This window comes from Saccostrea echinata, unplaced genomic scaffold (genome assembly GCF_033153115.1).
Source record: "Saccostrea echinata isolate AGI-Se365-2 ecotype Australia unplaced genomic scaffold, CSIRO_AGI_Sech_v1 ptg000054l, whole genome shotgun sequence".
NCBI lineage: Eukaryota > Metazoa > Mollusca > Bivalvia > Ostreida > Ostreidae > Saccostrea > Saccostrea echinata.
The window spans coordinates 36,662,511-36,679,503 of record NW_026889803.1 but is presented as its reverse complement, the minus strand read 5'-3'; the positions used below and the strand labels follow the sequence as shown (position 1 = coordinate 36,679,503).

The 16,993-nt window shown below is 32.5% G+C and overlaps 1 protein-coding gene and 1 long non-coding RNA gene across 3 annotated transcripts; one reads left to right on the top strand and one right to left on the bottom strand.

The window, feature by feature from the left end:
• The first annotated feature begins 5,885 nt into the window (after nucleotides 1–5,885).
• Nucleotides 5,886–8,784, top strand: LOC133206051 (uncharacterized). Its single transcript, XR_009723695.1, has 3 exons — nucleotides 5,886–5,948; nucleotides 7,283–7,488; nucleotides 7,782–8,784. It is a non-coding gene; the product is annotated as an uncharacterized LOC133206051 (long non-coding RNA).
• A 1,436-nt stretch (nucleotides 8,785–10,220) lies between these two features.
• On the bottom strand, nucleotides 10,221–14,998 carry LOC133172535 ((Lyso)-N-acylphosphatidylethanolamine lipase-like). Of its 2 annotated transcripts, none has more exons than XM_061307445.1 (6): nucleotides 14,643–14,752; nucleotides 13,773–13,861; nucleotides 13,010–13,555; nucleotides 11,810–11,921; nucleotides 10,902–11,088; nucleotides 10,221–10,602 (listed from the first exon to the last, which is right to left on the bottom strand). In XM_061307445.1, exons 1-6 carry the CDS (start codon nucleotides 14,705–14,707, stop codon nucleotides 10,345–10,347), a joined length of 1,257 nt encoding a protein of 418 aa, XP_061163429.1. In that variant the 5' UTR covers nucleotides 14,708–14,752; the 3' UTR covers nucleotides 10,221–10,344. The 2 variants fall into 2 exon arrangements, with proteins under 2 accessions (XP_061163429.1, XP_061163430.1); XM_061307446.1 differs by lacking the exon at nucleotides 14,643–14,752 and adding an exon at nucleotides 14,931–14,998 and having other exon boundaries at nucleotides 10,223–10,602.
• Between the last annotated feature and the right edge of the window lie 1,995 nt (nucleotides 14,999–16,993).

Genomic DNA, 16,993 nt, shown 5'->3' with positions numbered 1-16,993 from the left:
AGAAAGAACAATAATTTTTGATTTCATGACCTTGCCTAGAAGTTTGACCTACTTAACTAAAATTTTAACTATAGCTGTAACGATTGCTACAGAAGAGACGGGGCTTTCTTTTCTTCATATATGCATTACATATATCTTTTTATATATGCATTATATACAATACTTGTGACAAGACCTTTCGGATTGTTTTATGACATTTTACCTCATGAACATGGTCTTATATTTAATGCAGTTTCAAGAAACTTTAATCTTGTAACGTTTTTTTAAAAACATTTAAATCTTTTTTTCCCTTGTATTATGGACAGCCAGGACAGGACACACAAACAATGAAGACAGTTATGAAGATAGTTACAACATGCCATAAATATTTGCATCCCAACCACGCATACACCAAAAAACGGGGGATACAATTCTTTGAAATTGATTCTTTTGTATTGAACATGAATGGATTAGGCAGCTAGGTATTGCTATATAAGCGTTCTCCACAAGGCACAATGTGTATCAGTACATTCATATAAAGCATATATTATATTACAGTTATTTAACAGGTACATAACATCGATGAACTGTATTTACATAACGCAAAAAAAGTTAAGCAGAACAAAAAATTATTCGAGTGATTACCGTTTTTATGAGAAAAGAGAAAAATGGGATACACGGCACGATTAAGTAATAAAACATCATTACATTTCATCATCAACATTTCAATGAAACCTCTTGGTTTGTAAAATATGTATTTATGAATATATGTATGTGAGCAGGCAGAGATACTAGTAACTGATTTCGTATCACCCCTCTCATTTTCTGTATTGGAAACTGAGTGATATGATGACTTAAAATTACTTATACAGCAATGCGGATATACACGCGGACAAAATACAGAAAACAAAATATGTAGCTTTTGGGAAGTAGTTCGAATTTCCTTTCGAAAGTCTGTTTAATATTTTATTTTTATGATAACATAAATATAAGAATAAAAAAAGGTTTTGAATAGTTGGAAGATGGGGACAATATTTTTAAGAAAGATTTTCGTAAAAGGGAAACAACTCTAAGTAAAAGATATTTTAAAAATTTTATAAAGGTATTTAAGAATGATTCATATGTCAATTTCCTTTTTTATGCCCCCGGATCGAAAGATCCCGGGGGTATATTGTTTTTGTCCTGTCTGTCTGTTTGTCTGTTTGTCTGTTTATCTGTTTGTCCGTTTGTCTGTTTGTCCGTTTGTCTGTTTGTCTGTTTTTCTGTCTGTCTGTTGTCAACTTTAACCTTGCCCATAACTTTTGATTGGTTGGAGCTATGACTTTCATATTTCACATGTGTATTCCTTGTGACAAGACCTTTCTTTGGGTACCATCATATTTGACCTTTTGACCTTGACCTTGGAGTTTGACCTACTTTTGCAAAATTTTATGAGACTTTAACCTTAGCCATAACTTCTGAACAGTTGGTGCTTGGGGTTTCAAACTTCACATGTGTATTCTTTGTGACAAGGCCTTCCTTTGGATACCAACAACTTTGACCTTTTGACCTTGACCTTGGAGTTTGACCTACTTTTGAAAAACTTTAACCTTGGCCATAACTTTTGAACAGTTGGTGCTTAGGGTTTCAAACTTCACATGTGTATTCCTTGTGACAAGACCTTCCTCTGGATATCAACCAATTTGACCCTTTGACCTTGACCTAGGAGTTTGACGTACATTTGAAAAACTTTAACCTTGGCCATAACTTTTGAATGGTTGGAGCTAGGGCTTTCATACTTCACATATGTAATCCTTGCGACAAGACCTTCCTTTGGATACCAACAACTTTGACCTTTTGACCTTGACCTAGGAGTTTGACCTACTTTTGAAAAACTTTAACCTTGGCCATAACTTTTGAATGGTTGATGCTAGGGCTTTCTTACTTCACATATGTAATCCTTGTGACAAGCCCTTCCTTTGTATACCAACCTATTTGACCCTTTGACCTTGACCTAGGAGTTTGATCTACTTTTGAAAAACTTTAACCTTGGCCATAACTTTTGAATGGTTGGAGCTAGGGCTTTCATACTTCACATATGTAATCATTGTGACAAGATCTTCCTTTGGATACCAATCACTTTGACCTTGACCTTGACGTTTGACTTTTATTCAAAAAACTTAAACCTTCGCCATAACTTCTGAACAGTTGTATCTAGGTCTTTCAAATTTCATAGGTGTATTCCTCGAGACAAGACCTTTCTTTGGGTATCAACATTTCTTATCTTTTGGCCTGGATTTTGACTTGCATTTGAAGAAACTTTAACCTTCGCCATAAGCTGCCATACGGGGGCATCAGTGTTTCACAAACACATCTTGTTTATTTATGAAAACGAATATACGTACAGAATTTTTAACTGTTTTATATATGAATTTTGTTGAATAACCCATATAAGGGATTTAAAGAGTTGTTATGATATTTAAAAGATGTGCTTGCGCTCTCTCTCTCTCTCTCTCTCTCTCTCTGAAGATAATAACAAGATTCTGTACATCAGCAACATTAAGAAGATTTACGATCAAACAAAATCAAATGGCCATTCTTTACTTTATTGTAGGCGAACACGCACACACTTCAAAAGCTCGGCTCCGTCGCGATCACAAGAAGCCAGCCCTGACGAGAATGATCAAACTATATCTTAATTAAAACTTATTTCACTGATACATCATCAAAGTCAAAATTTTACCTGTCCTTATATTAATCTCATCAACTTTCCTGGATTTCAAGTGATTTGATATTTGATGTTTACAGGGAGATCCCTTTGATTGAGAGATCATCGGACCGCAAGTAGAGACATAACCCTCCTTGTTCTGTCATAAAACATGTATGCTTTCAATAATTATGTATCTGTGATGGTTAGATATGTATGTACATATCGATTCCATGGACATTTCTAAGAGGAAAAATCATAGTTCGTTTACTGTTGAACAATTTGACGATGCTGTGTCATGTATACCGGTGGTAAGAAATGCATTTAGAATTCAATAAACTGAGGGAATTCATTTGAAATTGAATTGAAACAATTGTTGTTTTATTTATTCTTTAACGATGATGCTTTACTTTCAATCACAATACCCTTTTTTCCTGTATAAAATTAATACCGTAAATTACTATTTATTTGCAAAAAAATATTTTTGCGTAATTACGCAAGACTGACTCCTCGCAAAAATTTCATTCTCGCGTATATTTTTAGCATAGATTATCTACGCCAATAACCAGATTTTGTGAAAATTTTGTCTCGCTTATACGAATACCTATCACGAGAAAATAAGGTGTCGCTTAAATTTGGTGTTCAACAGTATGTTCATTAATGATTAAATGATACAAAGTGTAAACCTGTACTTGGTATTAATTTGCATTGTCTTCTGTGTCCATGATTGCAACTTCCAAAAAAAAAAAATCGAGAGAACGACAAAGTACAGCGTTGCATTAAAAAAAACAACAACAAACTCTTAATCATATCCACAACATGAAATAGGCATTTCTGAAAATGTGCATTTAAAAAGTTCTAAATTATAATCCCCGTTTCGTGCAGTCTAAGTGCGTTCTCAGGATTATGATTTATCTTCTGGTTAAAGGAATATTTCTGCGATATAGATAGCCATTGCCGGGACAAAACATTTTTGAATTTTTTGACTTTGTCCATTATGTATCATCTCAGAACAAGACACATTAAGCAACTTTGGGCTAGGCTGAGCTTCTATACTACATGTACATATGTATTTACGCATTAAGGTCATACGCAATGTGCATATACTTTACAATGTACCTTTCCCATTAAAAGTTTTCCGATGAAGAAAAAGCAATTTATCATCAGATGTTCTTAAACAAAAAATCAGTTTATATTTCCAGGAGTTTTGAACAGGTGTCAAATAATGAAAATCATTGTATTTTTAAAAGAAAAATTAGGAGGGGTGGATAAATACTGAATTAGGTTTAGCAGGTACTAGTATTTCCTCAAAATTTGATTCAGAAAAGGTCCACAGCATTACCAGGAATCATACAATCGCACGATTGTCCTTCAATTATTCATACAGGGGATAAGAAAATTTTAAAACTACGTTGCGTATGTCCTTGAAATGGTGTCCAGAAATTATTTTAACTGCAAATTTTGACCTATACTCGGCACTCAGGGCAATTGAGCACTGAGGAATCTTTTTTGTGCCAGCACCTACTGTGACACGGGACCTCGGTTTATATGGTCTCATATGAAGGACCGGCCTCCACGTCCCGCCGTGGGATCGAACCCGCGACATAAGGATTAACTCCTTACATCGCGACTCTAGTGCAGATGTGCTCTAACCACTTCGCCACGCGGGCGACTTGTGCTTGGTATAAATGTCTACCCTAATATTTCTCCATTACATTAGTCAACATTTTAAAAGGATATGACACACTCTCTGATCATAAGCATTCTTTGTATCAAGTATATATGAACTTCTGATGCCTCTCCATTTAAAAAAAAAATCACCCCGACAAGAATTTTGCACTTTGGAACCCTGTGTCCTTCACTATATGGTAATGACTTTGTTTCAGGGTCATGACAAGTTCTCTGACCCTAATCAGCCCTTGTTTCAATTATCTCTCTTCCTTAAAAATTAAGTAATGGCCCAAACAACCCTTTGGCTAAGGGTCATGAGACAACCTCTTCTCAGTAGCAATCTTTGTGCCAAAGTTTTGTCTCCCTAACTAGGGTCAAGTCTGTATGTTATATGTCATTAATAAGGAAATAGAGAATTCATTCAAAAACATACATGAGAAGAAGACACTTGTGGCCTTCTCGATATTTAGTTAAGAGTGATCGACGACGTATTATCAATTAACAACAGTTATGCTTCCATTCATATGTCGACTCGATAAATTATATCCCAGTGAACTTAAGATAAAAGATACCACAGAGTCTGACACCTCTGTTTCATATTTGGATATTTTACTAGAAAAAGACGTTAATGGTTACCTAACAACAAACCTTTAAGATAAACGTGATGACTTCAACTTTTCTATCGTCAAGCTTATGTAACAATATACCCTTATCACTTGCAAATGGGGTTTATAAATATCTCCCAGATGATTCGATACGCAAGAACATGCTCCACGTGAGGCAAGCTTTTAACAAACAAGTTGATGAAACAAAGGTATCAATAGTCTCGTTTAATGTCATCATTTCGCAAGTTCTATGGTCGGTACATTCGGTACAATGACACTGTTAGCAAATACAATCTATAATTAAGTCGTATGCTGACTGACGTTTTTTTCATACTAATTGATAGGTCTACGGATTTTTTCGTTTGCCCGATCATGACAATGAGCACACGGCAGTTGTGATCGGTCGACAGGGGGATGCTTACTCCTCCATGGCACCTGATCCCACCTCTGATGTTCTTCAGAGGCCCGTGTTTGGTCTGCTCCCGATTTGTATTGTTTCAATGGACTTTTGAGTTTGATTACCAGGGGTCGAGTCCGTGTCTAGAGTCCGTAGTCATTTTTTTAGGTTACTTTACAAAATAAAGTTAACCGCTCAAAAATTTCAGGGGATCTCACCCAACCCCCTTAAGACCTAAATTTTCTTAATTATCAACCTTTTAGTCAGTCTTTGCAGTAGAACATAGGCGCATAAATGACCGGAAAATTATAGTTTGTCCTGATCTTGTTTTAGCTTTACTTACATTAGTAGTATTTCCTGTTAGTGTATGACATAAATAGAAAAAAAAAACAAGGACCAATATTTCAGTATGTACCAAAGAAAATGACGAAATTGTATTAAAATTTAGCGATTGGTAAGTCGACATATCATAAAAAGTATCTGTATATAAAATTTCAGTTGATGACAACTTACACTGAACAGTCATTCTACAAAAACATGATCAATTAAGGACCAATATTTCAGTATGTACCAAAGAAAATGACGAAATTGTATTAAAATTTAGCGATTGGTAAGTCGACATATCATAAAAAGTATCTGTATATAAAATTTCAGTTGATGACAACTTACACTGAACAGTCATTCTACAAAAACATGACCAATTAAGAATTTTTTATGTCGCTTGCAAATTTACAATTGTAATATCTTAATTATAAATTTAAAGGTCGATTTCAACTCTAAGACTTAAAATACACACATGGTTTTGTAAATATTCACTGATATATATGCAGTTAAAGATTTGATATGAACATAATGTAATGTTGAAAAACGTATTCCACTGCAAATCTTAATGTCGCTTCATTTATATACAAATTTCAAGATGAAATTTTTAGCCGTAAAATCGTTCCGAATAAAGTGCAATGAATGTTAAAAAATGTCTTTTATCCTATATAAAAAGAAATCAAACCACTTCTCGCAAAGAAATGCATAGATCTCCTTCCATGCGAATTTATAAGCATGTTGCTTAAAATCGATTAACTTCCGTAACTATTTTGTTTTAAATTTCACGCATAAAATGCAGATTTCAAAAAGAACTGAAACTTATCTGAAAGTGACCACGGAACCTTATATCATCGATTCTAGTTGCGAGTCAGCTATTTTACACGATTACATTTTTGACATAACAAAATGAATTAGACAAAAACAGTTGTCTCTCTTAAAAAATTGACTTCCGTAACGGTAATTCAGGAAAGTTTTTGCATTTAAGGTATAAAAGTTTTGATTATTTTGGAGCAAAATGCTTCATATTTTTGTTTAATATCCTAAAACAAACTTTGATTTTAACTATTGAAGAGAATTTTAACTTTTATTGCTGGAAATTAACTTCCGTAACGATATTTTTCCCGAAAATTTGATTTAAATTCGGATTTATGCGAGACTTCATGAATCATATTTAAGCATTCTTTACTGAACATCAGAAACAAAAAAATTGGTCAAATTCAGCTTTATTTAAAAAATAATATGGCTTGATCAAGCATTAACTTCCGTAACATTACCTTAAAATCAATGGTATCTTGAAATATTTGTAAAAAGTTAACAATGCCAGATTTTTGGACAATTCTTTGTTCTCAAGTTCACTGATAGGTCCTTTAGAGAATTATGATGTTCATTTTGCTATTTGAAACAATTATTTTTTTCATGTTTTTTACTCTGAATTGGTCCATTTATCGTAGAATGTCTCACTTTTTAATGGGGAACTTAATTTCGAAATAATATACACAGTATCCTCTTATTATACATAATATTTACATTTCATATACATGTATTTAATTTGGGATAAGCAGAGACAAAGTTTTATGCGATGAAGTTATGATGGACTAGAAATAAGTAGCATGTCTTTTGTAGATTAAACTGAATCTGAGTCATGTCATCCTGCTCAATCTGCCTGGAAAACAGAACCAACCCCCGCTGCTGTGTACCTTGTGGTCATGTTTTCTGCAAAGATTGTATTGAATCTTGGTCTGAAAACGCTAGAGAATGTCCAGACTGCAGAAGACCCATTGACAGTTTGCAGTCTATCTTTGGTTTGGAAGAAAGAAAACATGATTCTGGTACATGTGTAGCAAATTTACTGACTTATCAAAAAGCAAATTACCAGCATGGAGCTGGTTATTATTGTTGAAAGGATCTTGTATAAATGTATTTTTTCTTTTCAGTTATAATTAAGAATGTTTCTTGAAATCATTTGAATATACATGTAATGGAAAAATGCCATGGGCCAGAATAGACCCATTTCCTAATTTAACACTTTCCTTCAAAAGAAAACACCGTACTTTCAAGAATGAAGAATACTTTAGTATTTATTTAATATTATGCAAAACAATAAGATATAATTGTCTTTTAGATGAAGCTAAAAATCAACCGCCAGGATACCTAAGCAGTCTCCCACGATGCCACAGGATTCCTCTGCAGAAGTATTGGATGTTTGTTCTAATTGGGATAATCACTGTTGGCTTTGTGTTCTACATGGGTCTGAACTCTTCCTCCAGTTATATTACAGCAATACCAAGTGCAATTCTGAACTTCTTGTGGGACATCATTGAATTAATTGCTTTGCTTTTGTTTAAATTGTTGATGTTTCCATTTCAGTTTTTGTTGAATATCAACAGTTATTGTGACTCCATTTCTTCTGCCCTGCATCATTTGTTTTGGTTCTTGATTTATGTTTTTATCATTGTTTTTTGTGTTTGGTATTGTATAAACACAGTTAAAGTTACAAAAGCTCGCAAAGAATGGAAAAAAAAGCGTCGTTAAGATTTTTTAATGCACGATGAATTAATGTTAAAATTCCTATGAAGTGATTTTTTGTTGGGTTGATCAAATCCATGACATTTTGATGCTAGCACAGTAGCAGCATGGTTAGTAGGGTTTATCATACCCCTCTTGATTTTTAATAGAAATTTAAAGTTTACTTCAAAATTGCATCCCTGTCCCTTAAATGTGCATAATTCCAAATCATTTTAAAGGAAAGTCTATTTTTATTTTAACCATTTCTTTATTGAACTGCTTCTACTTCTAATTCTGTCCTTTTTTTTTTTTGGCATGTACATGTATTATAAAGATAAAGTAAGTTAAAAGAAAAGCGAGGTCTGGATCTGACTTTTACTTAGCTGTAATCCTTTGCTGTCAGGTTTCTCATTTTGTTATTTAAACCGTTTAGCTTCTCTTCATTTTTTATAAATGTGTTTGGCATTGACATTGTATATCAAATCAGCGAAAGTATTTGTATGCTTACCGATATTTGCAAAAATATATGATCATTTTGCTGCTCTTTAAAAATAAAATTACCATAGGATATAGATGTACAGTGTTTACTGCAATAAATTGTTTACATATATGTCCTCATATGTATCAGTACACTTTTCTTTGCTTTTGAATTTCAGATGTTAACTACGTACTAACTATTAGTAATAGATGTCTCAGTGAATAGGCAAATCACCGGTAGCTATTAAGTTTGTTCTAGGCAAATATATTACATGTATATATCAAACACTTAATTTTTCCTAGTGATTTTGTGCAACAATCTATTTTTCTAGCAAGGATCTGTTTTCTTCCCCAGTACCTGTACTTCATTTTTCAGTTGATAATTTTAGAAACAAAAGCATTTAACAAATAAAAAAAAATTTGTGTTTTATCATCAATTCTGCCTTATATGTGTAATTCTCGGGATAAAAAGTCTTGAGGTGACAAAGTTTAATTATCAGTGCAGCTCTATAATTGATAAGAGACTTCCTTTATGTTTCCGTTGACATGAGTTTCACTGCTGCTTTGCTGAGCTCATTAGTAAATTGTATGAACTAGAAAGCAATTGCTATATACATTATCCTTGAAAGAAAGGGTAAAAAAACTTTTCATTTTTCTTTTTTTTTTTTTGCTGTCCCAGTGTCAGCTTGCTGATTAACAGTCTAAATTATTTTTTCTAAAGCTTTTACTTCAAAGATTTTTTTTTTAAAAGGTACAAAAAAGTTTTTTTTTTCTATTTATTTGGTGTAACAATATAGAAGCACATTGCATAAACATTGAAATTAGAGCAAAAAATATATATACTCATGAAATGTTCTAGCTTTTGTCATGGAAAAATACATTTTTATATATTGGGACTACATTTCTCAAAATGGGCACATTTGGTTTATGTACATTGAATTATTCGAATTGAGAACTGTGTGCATGGCAAATAAAATAAAAATAGCTTTCATGTACAAAGTAAGATAACTCAAATACAGATATTTTGAACAGAGGTGAATGTCCATAGTTACAAGAGAAGTGCTTTCAACTATTAAATTAATTAAGGTACATGAAATAAGAACAAAATGAAGTGATAAATTTGGAGATCAATCAAATAAAATACCACTGTGATAAAAATAATTAAAAAATCCTGAAAATGTGCTGTCAATTTGGATCCAAATATACTCTTTGATAATGCCCCTCTGACTTCAATTGCAATGTATGCATGTAATTCATAACTACTCTTTATGTAGCTGAATCCTTCTCAACAGTTTTCAAATGTTTTTCATTACATACAGTTATTGTTAATATTATATATTTCTGTAACAACAAGTAACATTGAAAATAAATTAACTAACATAAAACTTTTCTAATTAAGCAAATAAATTCTATATGTAATTGTTCATCAGCTCAAGTTATACATTTTATACCATTTAAAACCACCTCATAAAGAAAGAGTAAAAATATTTGACAACTTGATCTACAGAACAAGCTTAAAATCTTTTTTTAAAAAAAATCATAAAATTATTTTTGAATCTAAAAAAATAGAGTTAAACAATTCATTTGGTGATTCTTAATCAAGACCCGTGAGCATAAAAAGAAAAACAATTAAAAAGCCCAAATGAAAAATAAATTAAGACTAAAGAAAACTAATGAAAACAATAAATTGGCACCATCATATGCTATAAAACTTGAGCAGGAACTGTTTCCTTGTCCTCATTGTCTGGAGTTTCCTCTGTCACCAAGTTTTTTGAACTCTTGGATTCTGAGATTGTCTTAGATGTGTGTGTAGATGAGTCACTTGAAGCTTTGAAACTTTCCCGAAATTTCAGAGGTTTGGGGTTTGTATTATTGTCTACTGCGTCACAAACCCTCTGAATCAGTTTGTTAAACGGGTCTGGTTTATCGGCGTAGACATGATGACCAGCTCCACGTACAACCTATATATATATTGGATTAAAAAAAATAATAATCCCTTTCTAAGTTGTAGAAATACATCTCATCTTATAATTAAAATCTTAATCTGTAATATCAGCTCATATTTCTTTCCATTCATTTACCTTTTAAAACTGAATGATAAATGAAAATATATTTATATTTAAACAATTAAAGCTAAGATGCTGAAAGTATTAAAATGATCTTGATTGAAATCTTTTTTATAAAACCCAAGCAATGCCTGTAATGTCTCTGAATTTATGTGAACTTTGACCAAGAAGGTAATATATGATAAATCACTCACAGCCACTTCTACAAAGCTTTCATTCCTGAGGTACTTGATGTGGTAACCTGTGTTACTGTCCACCCAGGATTTGGACCCATACACCAGAGTGACCGGTACATCCTTCTTCAGGTCAGGTAAACGATGGATCATTGGGTTTTTAGCCCAACCAAACGAGGTATTCAAGTTTTTGAAAGCTGTCTCACCACTATAAAGAGTAAGCATAATTAATCTTATGGACAGCACGGAATTATATACATGTAGAAGATGTATCTTGAATACCAGTATTGTTAATCTTAAATATGAGTGTTCACTTCTTTGGTATTGCTCTTTGTTGCATAACTGGGTAGAAATACATGTACTGTAAAACAAGCTTACATTAAGTAAACACACTTCTAATGAATGGACTCTTACAGCAAAGTAATTTTCATTACCCATGGCTTTAAAATATATTGTGAACTGAATAGATTTAATGAATTACATTTATAATGAAGCACAAATGTCCATCTCTGGCACTTTGTTTTAAACAATAAAATGCTTCCTTTGGTTGTTAGTACGAGAATTAATGTTGCAGCTGTTGCAGAAAAAAATACATAAGCCGGTCAGGTAATTTTTTTTTTCAATAGCTGTGACGTTAATTAACAAACAAAGACATTTTATTGTTTATATTTATATCTGTATAAAAAAAAACATTCAAAGTAGAATCAAATATGTTAAATATTGTATTAGAGATGTATATGTCAACAGCCGTTGCTCAAGAAATCTATGCAGGTGGCTTGCTTAGCGTCATTTACTGTCTGATAAACAGCAATGGTTTTCGTAAGAAATAAAGGCAATAATATTCAGTGGATGTAAATTTATAAGCATATTTTGCAGAATATATTTTCATTTTCTGCCTTATCCTATTGTAACTGGATGGATATTTTTACCTTGGTGACTGTGCGTTACAGTGATAGATGTAATCAAATATTGTATCATCTTCCAGGGTGTCTGAAAACTTGTCCTGTAGGTCTGGTCTAAATCGTCTCACTAGTCCTGGTCCTAGAATACAAATCTATAAACTTAAAATACTAAATCTTAAATGTTATCATTAAACAATGCATATGTCAATAATAGAAATCAAGGGGAATAACTCTCCAACAAGAGCATTATTTTTGAGTTGTTTTAGTATAAATGGACAGTATTATCAGTCATGGGTATAACTCAAACAAGTTATCAGAAAAATAACTAAAATAAGTTATTTTACACACACGAAATTTTTTTTAATAATAACTAAAATAAGTTATTTTTATATCCTACTTGGACATTGATTTCTTGGGAGTTTTGTATTTCCTGCCAATATGCATTGCATTTTGGGATTCCATTATGTAATACTAGATGGAGTGCACCGACTCCAATAGAGAATTGGTGAGGAGGTGGAGATAAACAGCATTTTAATCCTTATTTTGTGGTTTTATTTACATGGTTTATATGTCCAGTTTTTATCATTGAATTAAAAACTTTCCCCAATTTTCCCAAGACTTTGAACATTTTTTCTGGATTGAGCAAGGTTTAAATTTTATCAAACATTTATTTTTGTCTTGGTGCACGAGCAAAAACCTTTGGTGTACAGGGTGTGAAGTTAGGGAGGAATGACACAAAATAACTTAAACAAGTTATTAATTTATTGAAACTATTTTGGAAAGATAACGGGTTTGAGTTACTAATGCTGGGAAAAAGTAGGTCATAGCAAAGGGAGGTAACTCACTGTGACAAAAAAATAACTCATTTGAGTTATTTTTGACAATAACTTGTTTGCATTATGCCCCTGACTGATTATATATATATATTTCTGGACAGTATTCACATTCATACATGTTTTTTATCAATTTTTTTTTATTACATGAATGGAGACTGTCCCTCTGCTCGATTAAATATGGATTGCATGTATTTCTGAAACAGTGCATGTTGATTAAGGGCGATAAAAATGAAACGCAAGGAATTATGTATGCTATGCAGGGCAAAATTTGAGACATACTTTAGGTGATGAAAATATCATAAAAGAAACGATAATTTTACAATTTTTGAGGATATGCTTTTAGCAGAGGGTCAGTCCTCCATAATGCAATATACAATATCAATATACAAACCAAATGGTCCTGCCACACGTAGAACAGCCAGTGGATTGAAAGGTTTTATAATAGTGGCTATAACCTTAATCCACATGGGTATTGGCCTCTGTTGGTCTTCAGGAGGTTTCTCTGGAAACCCCCAGGCATCCACCAGTACAAGATGCTTGACCCGGTCTGGGTACTTTAAACTGTATGCCCCAGAGATGTATGCTCCCAAGCTATGCCCCAGTAAAACCATTTCTTGGATATTCATTTCTTTTCTCCATTCTTCTATAGATTCCACAAACTGCTGTTCAGTTTTTTCAGGTTTTGAACTAAAATGTGGTCTTGAGCTTCGTCCAAATCCCAACACATCAAAAGCATACAATGGACGGTTTTCACTGAGGGGACCAAGGTTTTGGGCCCACAGTCCAATCCCTCCTCCCATTCCATGGACCATGACAAGAGGAACTTTTTTCTGATTGGTCTCATTGTCTTTGTGGTCCACTGTTAATGTCCACAGTCTATGATGGGTGTTCGGTAATGTCACATACTTTGTATCATATGTTGTTTTCCTCAAAAATGCTGTACAGTAAAATAATAGAAGTATTTGTTTAGTGCGACTTGTACAGAATTTGTAGACTGTCTGAAAAGTTGAGCAATATAAAACTTTAATAAAAACTCTAAATACTAGTAACAAGGTCAGGTACTGCTGAAGACTGTAGTGTAGAATATCGCTGTTACCATGGTTACTAATTAACTAATAACTTTAACAATTTAATCTGTATTTGGGACTTCTAACCTTGCAGAATTTTTCTTTCAGCTTGTGCAAGCTTAGCCATTGAGGTAGGCCTCCACGAAAACCAGCTTGAAGGGTAAACTGCACTACAACTGAAATGTCAAAAATTAAAAATACACATTTTAAAAATATCATATAAACAGCATTCGTAGTGAAGATTTAATTTTGACATTCTTAGTGATGGTGTTAAAATCCCTAAAATTTAATATCGCTAACATTTTATTCCATATTGGTGGTAATATCAGCATTATAAACTGACTAAAATTTACTTCTTAAAATAAGTACCACATTTTGAGGATTAATCGCTTAATTTGTATCCTGCTAAAAATTCCACATAGGGTAATTTTAGTACTGGTAATAGAAAAATAATTTGTGAATAATAAGTACTTAACCAGTACTTTTATTTAGTTGATTGAAGATGTTTGGAACCATCCCTCTCCCTCCCATCCCATGGGCTGTTTGATTTGTTATTAATCTTTATAATAAGTATGCCTACATTCCTATTGTTTTATTGGGTTAAATTCTGGGGCTTCATTGGCCATGTTGACAGAGGTTTGATATCACTGTGACCTGGTGAACATTTTCCTTTTAAAGAAAGCCTGCAAAATTCTGTGTAAATTTAAAAAAAAAAATCTTGGAAAGTTAAAGTGAAATTAAAAGTATATTTCTTTTGATAATAAAGAACACACGTAGTAATAACAAAGTCTCAAAACAAGAAAACTTATTTGGGTCACTGTGCCATGACATTCTGACCCCAACAAGTTATATACTGCCTTATCCCTCTGCTATGTCAAACGCTTTGTAACTATAATGTTGCTGGGCAGGACAGTGTGTGTCGATACAACGGAGAAAGTACCAACTTAAAATACTTACAAAATTATCCCAAATACATGCAACAGCGCCCTGAAATAGCCTTTTAAATAAGAAATTACATCCATGTAAAGTTCTTCAGTACTCGAACCCCATTGATGAAAGAATCTACGTAAATAAATCCGAGGATATCCGAATGGATATGGGGGAATTCTCGAGTTAAAAATAAATACACAAGACGGAAAAGACCTTCTTTTACCTATAAAACAAAGTTTACATTTTGTTGGAACTATGTTAATGTAAAACAAATATAACACATATAACAACATACGATAAATGTATATATTTTACCTCTGAACGTCGGTTACTTCACTGTTCTTCTCCACCATGGCCGTTCAGCTATCAATTGTTCCGATGGTTTGCTAGTGTCACGTGACTCGAGGGCCTAAAGAAAGGGGTCTGGCTAAATTAACTTCGAGCAAATCTAGAATTTGATGGAATATTCTATTCCCTTCTAGCAAAACACTACAAATTTGGGAAGAAGTAAAGTAATGCCACTGTTTTCAATATCCACACGATCGCCATCATTGTTCACCAAAAAGAACCCCCTAACAGACCTCTGCGTAATGTTGGGAAATGATGTCCAATTGCATAAGTCCCGATGTTCCGTATTGTGAACTATTTTACTCGCAGTCATTCAAATAAGTCATGTTTAATTTTTACCTTCAAATATTTTTTTCTAAATCAAAGATGAAAAAGTTTGTACATGTCACAAGCCACTGTTTCCACATACAATTTAAATCAGTTAATCACATGCGGAATTTGCACTCTTCTTAAAAATCTCTATTAGTACAATTTTGTGTTATATAAGCCCACCCGACTTCTGGCTACAACTAGATTCTGCTTATATCATTATTAATGCCTGCTTGATTGTTCATGCATCACCAAACAAGATAAAATATTGCACATTGACTATGCCTGAATTGTTTAGCAATAATTAAAACAATTCACTAAATAATAAAGAAAACATGGTTATTTTTAAATGCCTTTATTTTTTTCAAATTTTTTTGTGTTTTTTCTTTCATACAAAAATGATGACAAATTTAACATTGTGAAATAAAACATATCAACAATAATTATAACTGAAAAATGGCACAGATCTTTTCTATGCACAAAAATTATAAACTTGAGAATCACATGAAGTCGAAGGCATTTTCATTTCACATAAAAACTAAAATTATTATTTTATCCCTTCCCCCCAGAACTGAAATGCTAATTTCACACCTGATGTTCATCAATACAAGAAACATATATTTATTTGAATTAAACTGCTGCCACAATATGAACTTAATTCCCTAGAGTACCACGTCTGGAATTCTACATGTACTTAAATAAACAGCTGGGTATAAGAAAAATGACTAGAGATTACATAACAGTTACAAATGTACTGGCAGATATGTGTTCCGATAACTTTAGAAATATGAAAAAAATACAGTTAATTGTCACAGTTTTAAATCCAGAGCAAAGGAAGAAAGAACATGAGAGAACGTTTTTTAAAAAAAAGATTTTAAAATATTAAAATCAAATACCACAAATTGGATGTGAATGGTGGAGATTTTTTTTTTCATTATCACCAAAATGGATTGTCTTAATATAATTTTACACTTCATTCATCTTTCACTTTTACACAAGGGTCAATGCCTGTAAACCAAGTTTGACAAAACAGTGAATTAACAATGAACACAAACACTCTATCAACACTTATCTCATAATTAACATGAGACATTATCCTTGCCAATGACCAAATATCTAAAAAGATTACTTAACACTTCATCAGTCTACCCCAGTTTCTCGAGAAATGGATTTCAAGGATCATCTTTAAATTACACCATAGTCATTTCATTAATAGGATACCAATTTGATATAAAATTTATCAACCTAAATTGAGAAGAAAAATAAAAGAAACACAGACTTAATAACTTCATGTGCTCTGCTACAGTTTGTTCCACATATACACATACATAAAATCACTATGTTAAATATAGGTTCCAAACAAATATGATGCATTGATTTTTCTTTTCCAATCAATATAATACACTTTTTTTTTTTTTGATTTTGTACTTTTTTTTTAACCCATGCATGATCTAATGGGTGTCCAATGAACGTATAATACATTTAAACAAACAGAACTTTAATCAATTGGTCCTCTTTCTTTTCCACATTCTAATTCTCTAATAACCAGAATAATTGCACAATATTATTAATATCAATACATGTACATGTACCACAAAGGCTTGTATATACACACACATGAAAAAAAATGTCAATAGCTGTCATTTCAAAGGATCTGGCTTTCAATTTTGGAAACTACGGTTAAATTGTCTAGGCAAAATAAAAACTTTAAGTATCAACTG

Coding starts and splice junctions, on each gene's coding strand:
- LOC133172535 (XM_061307445.1), bottom strand. CDS start 14,707: ATGGATGTAATTTCTTATTTAAAAGGCTATTTCAGGGCGCTGTTGCAT. Junction 13,556..13,772: donor TGAAAGAAAAATTCTGCAAG/GTTAGAAGTCCC, acceptor TTTACTGTACAG/CATTTTTGAGGAAAACAACA. Junction 11,922..13,009: donor ACGTGTGGCAGGACCATTTG/GTTTGTATATTG, acceptor TTTGTATTCTAG/GACCAGGACTAGTGAGACGA.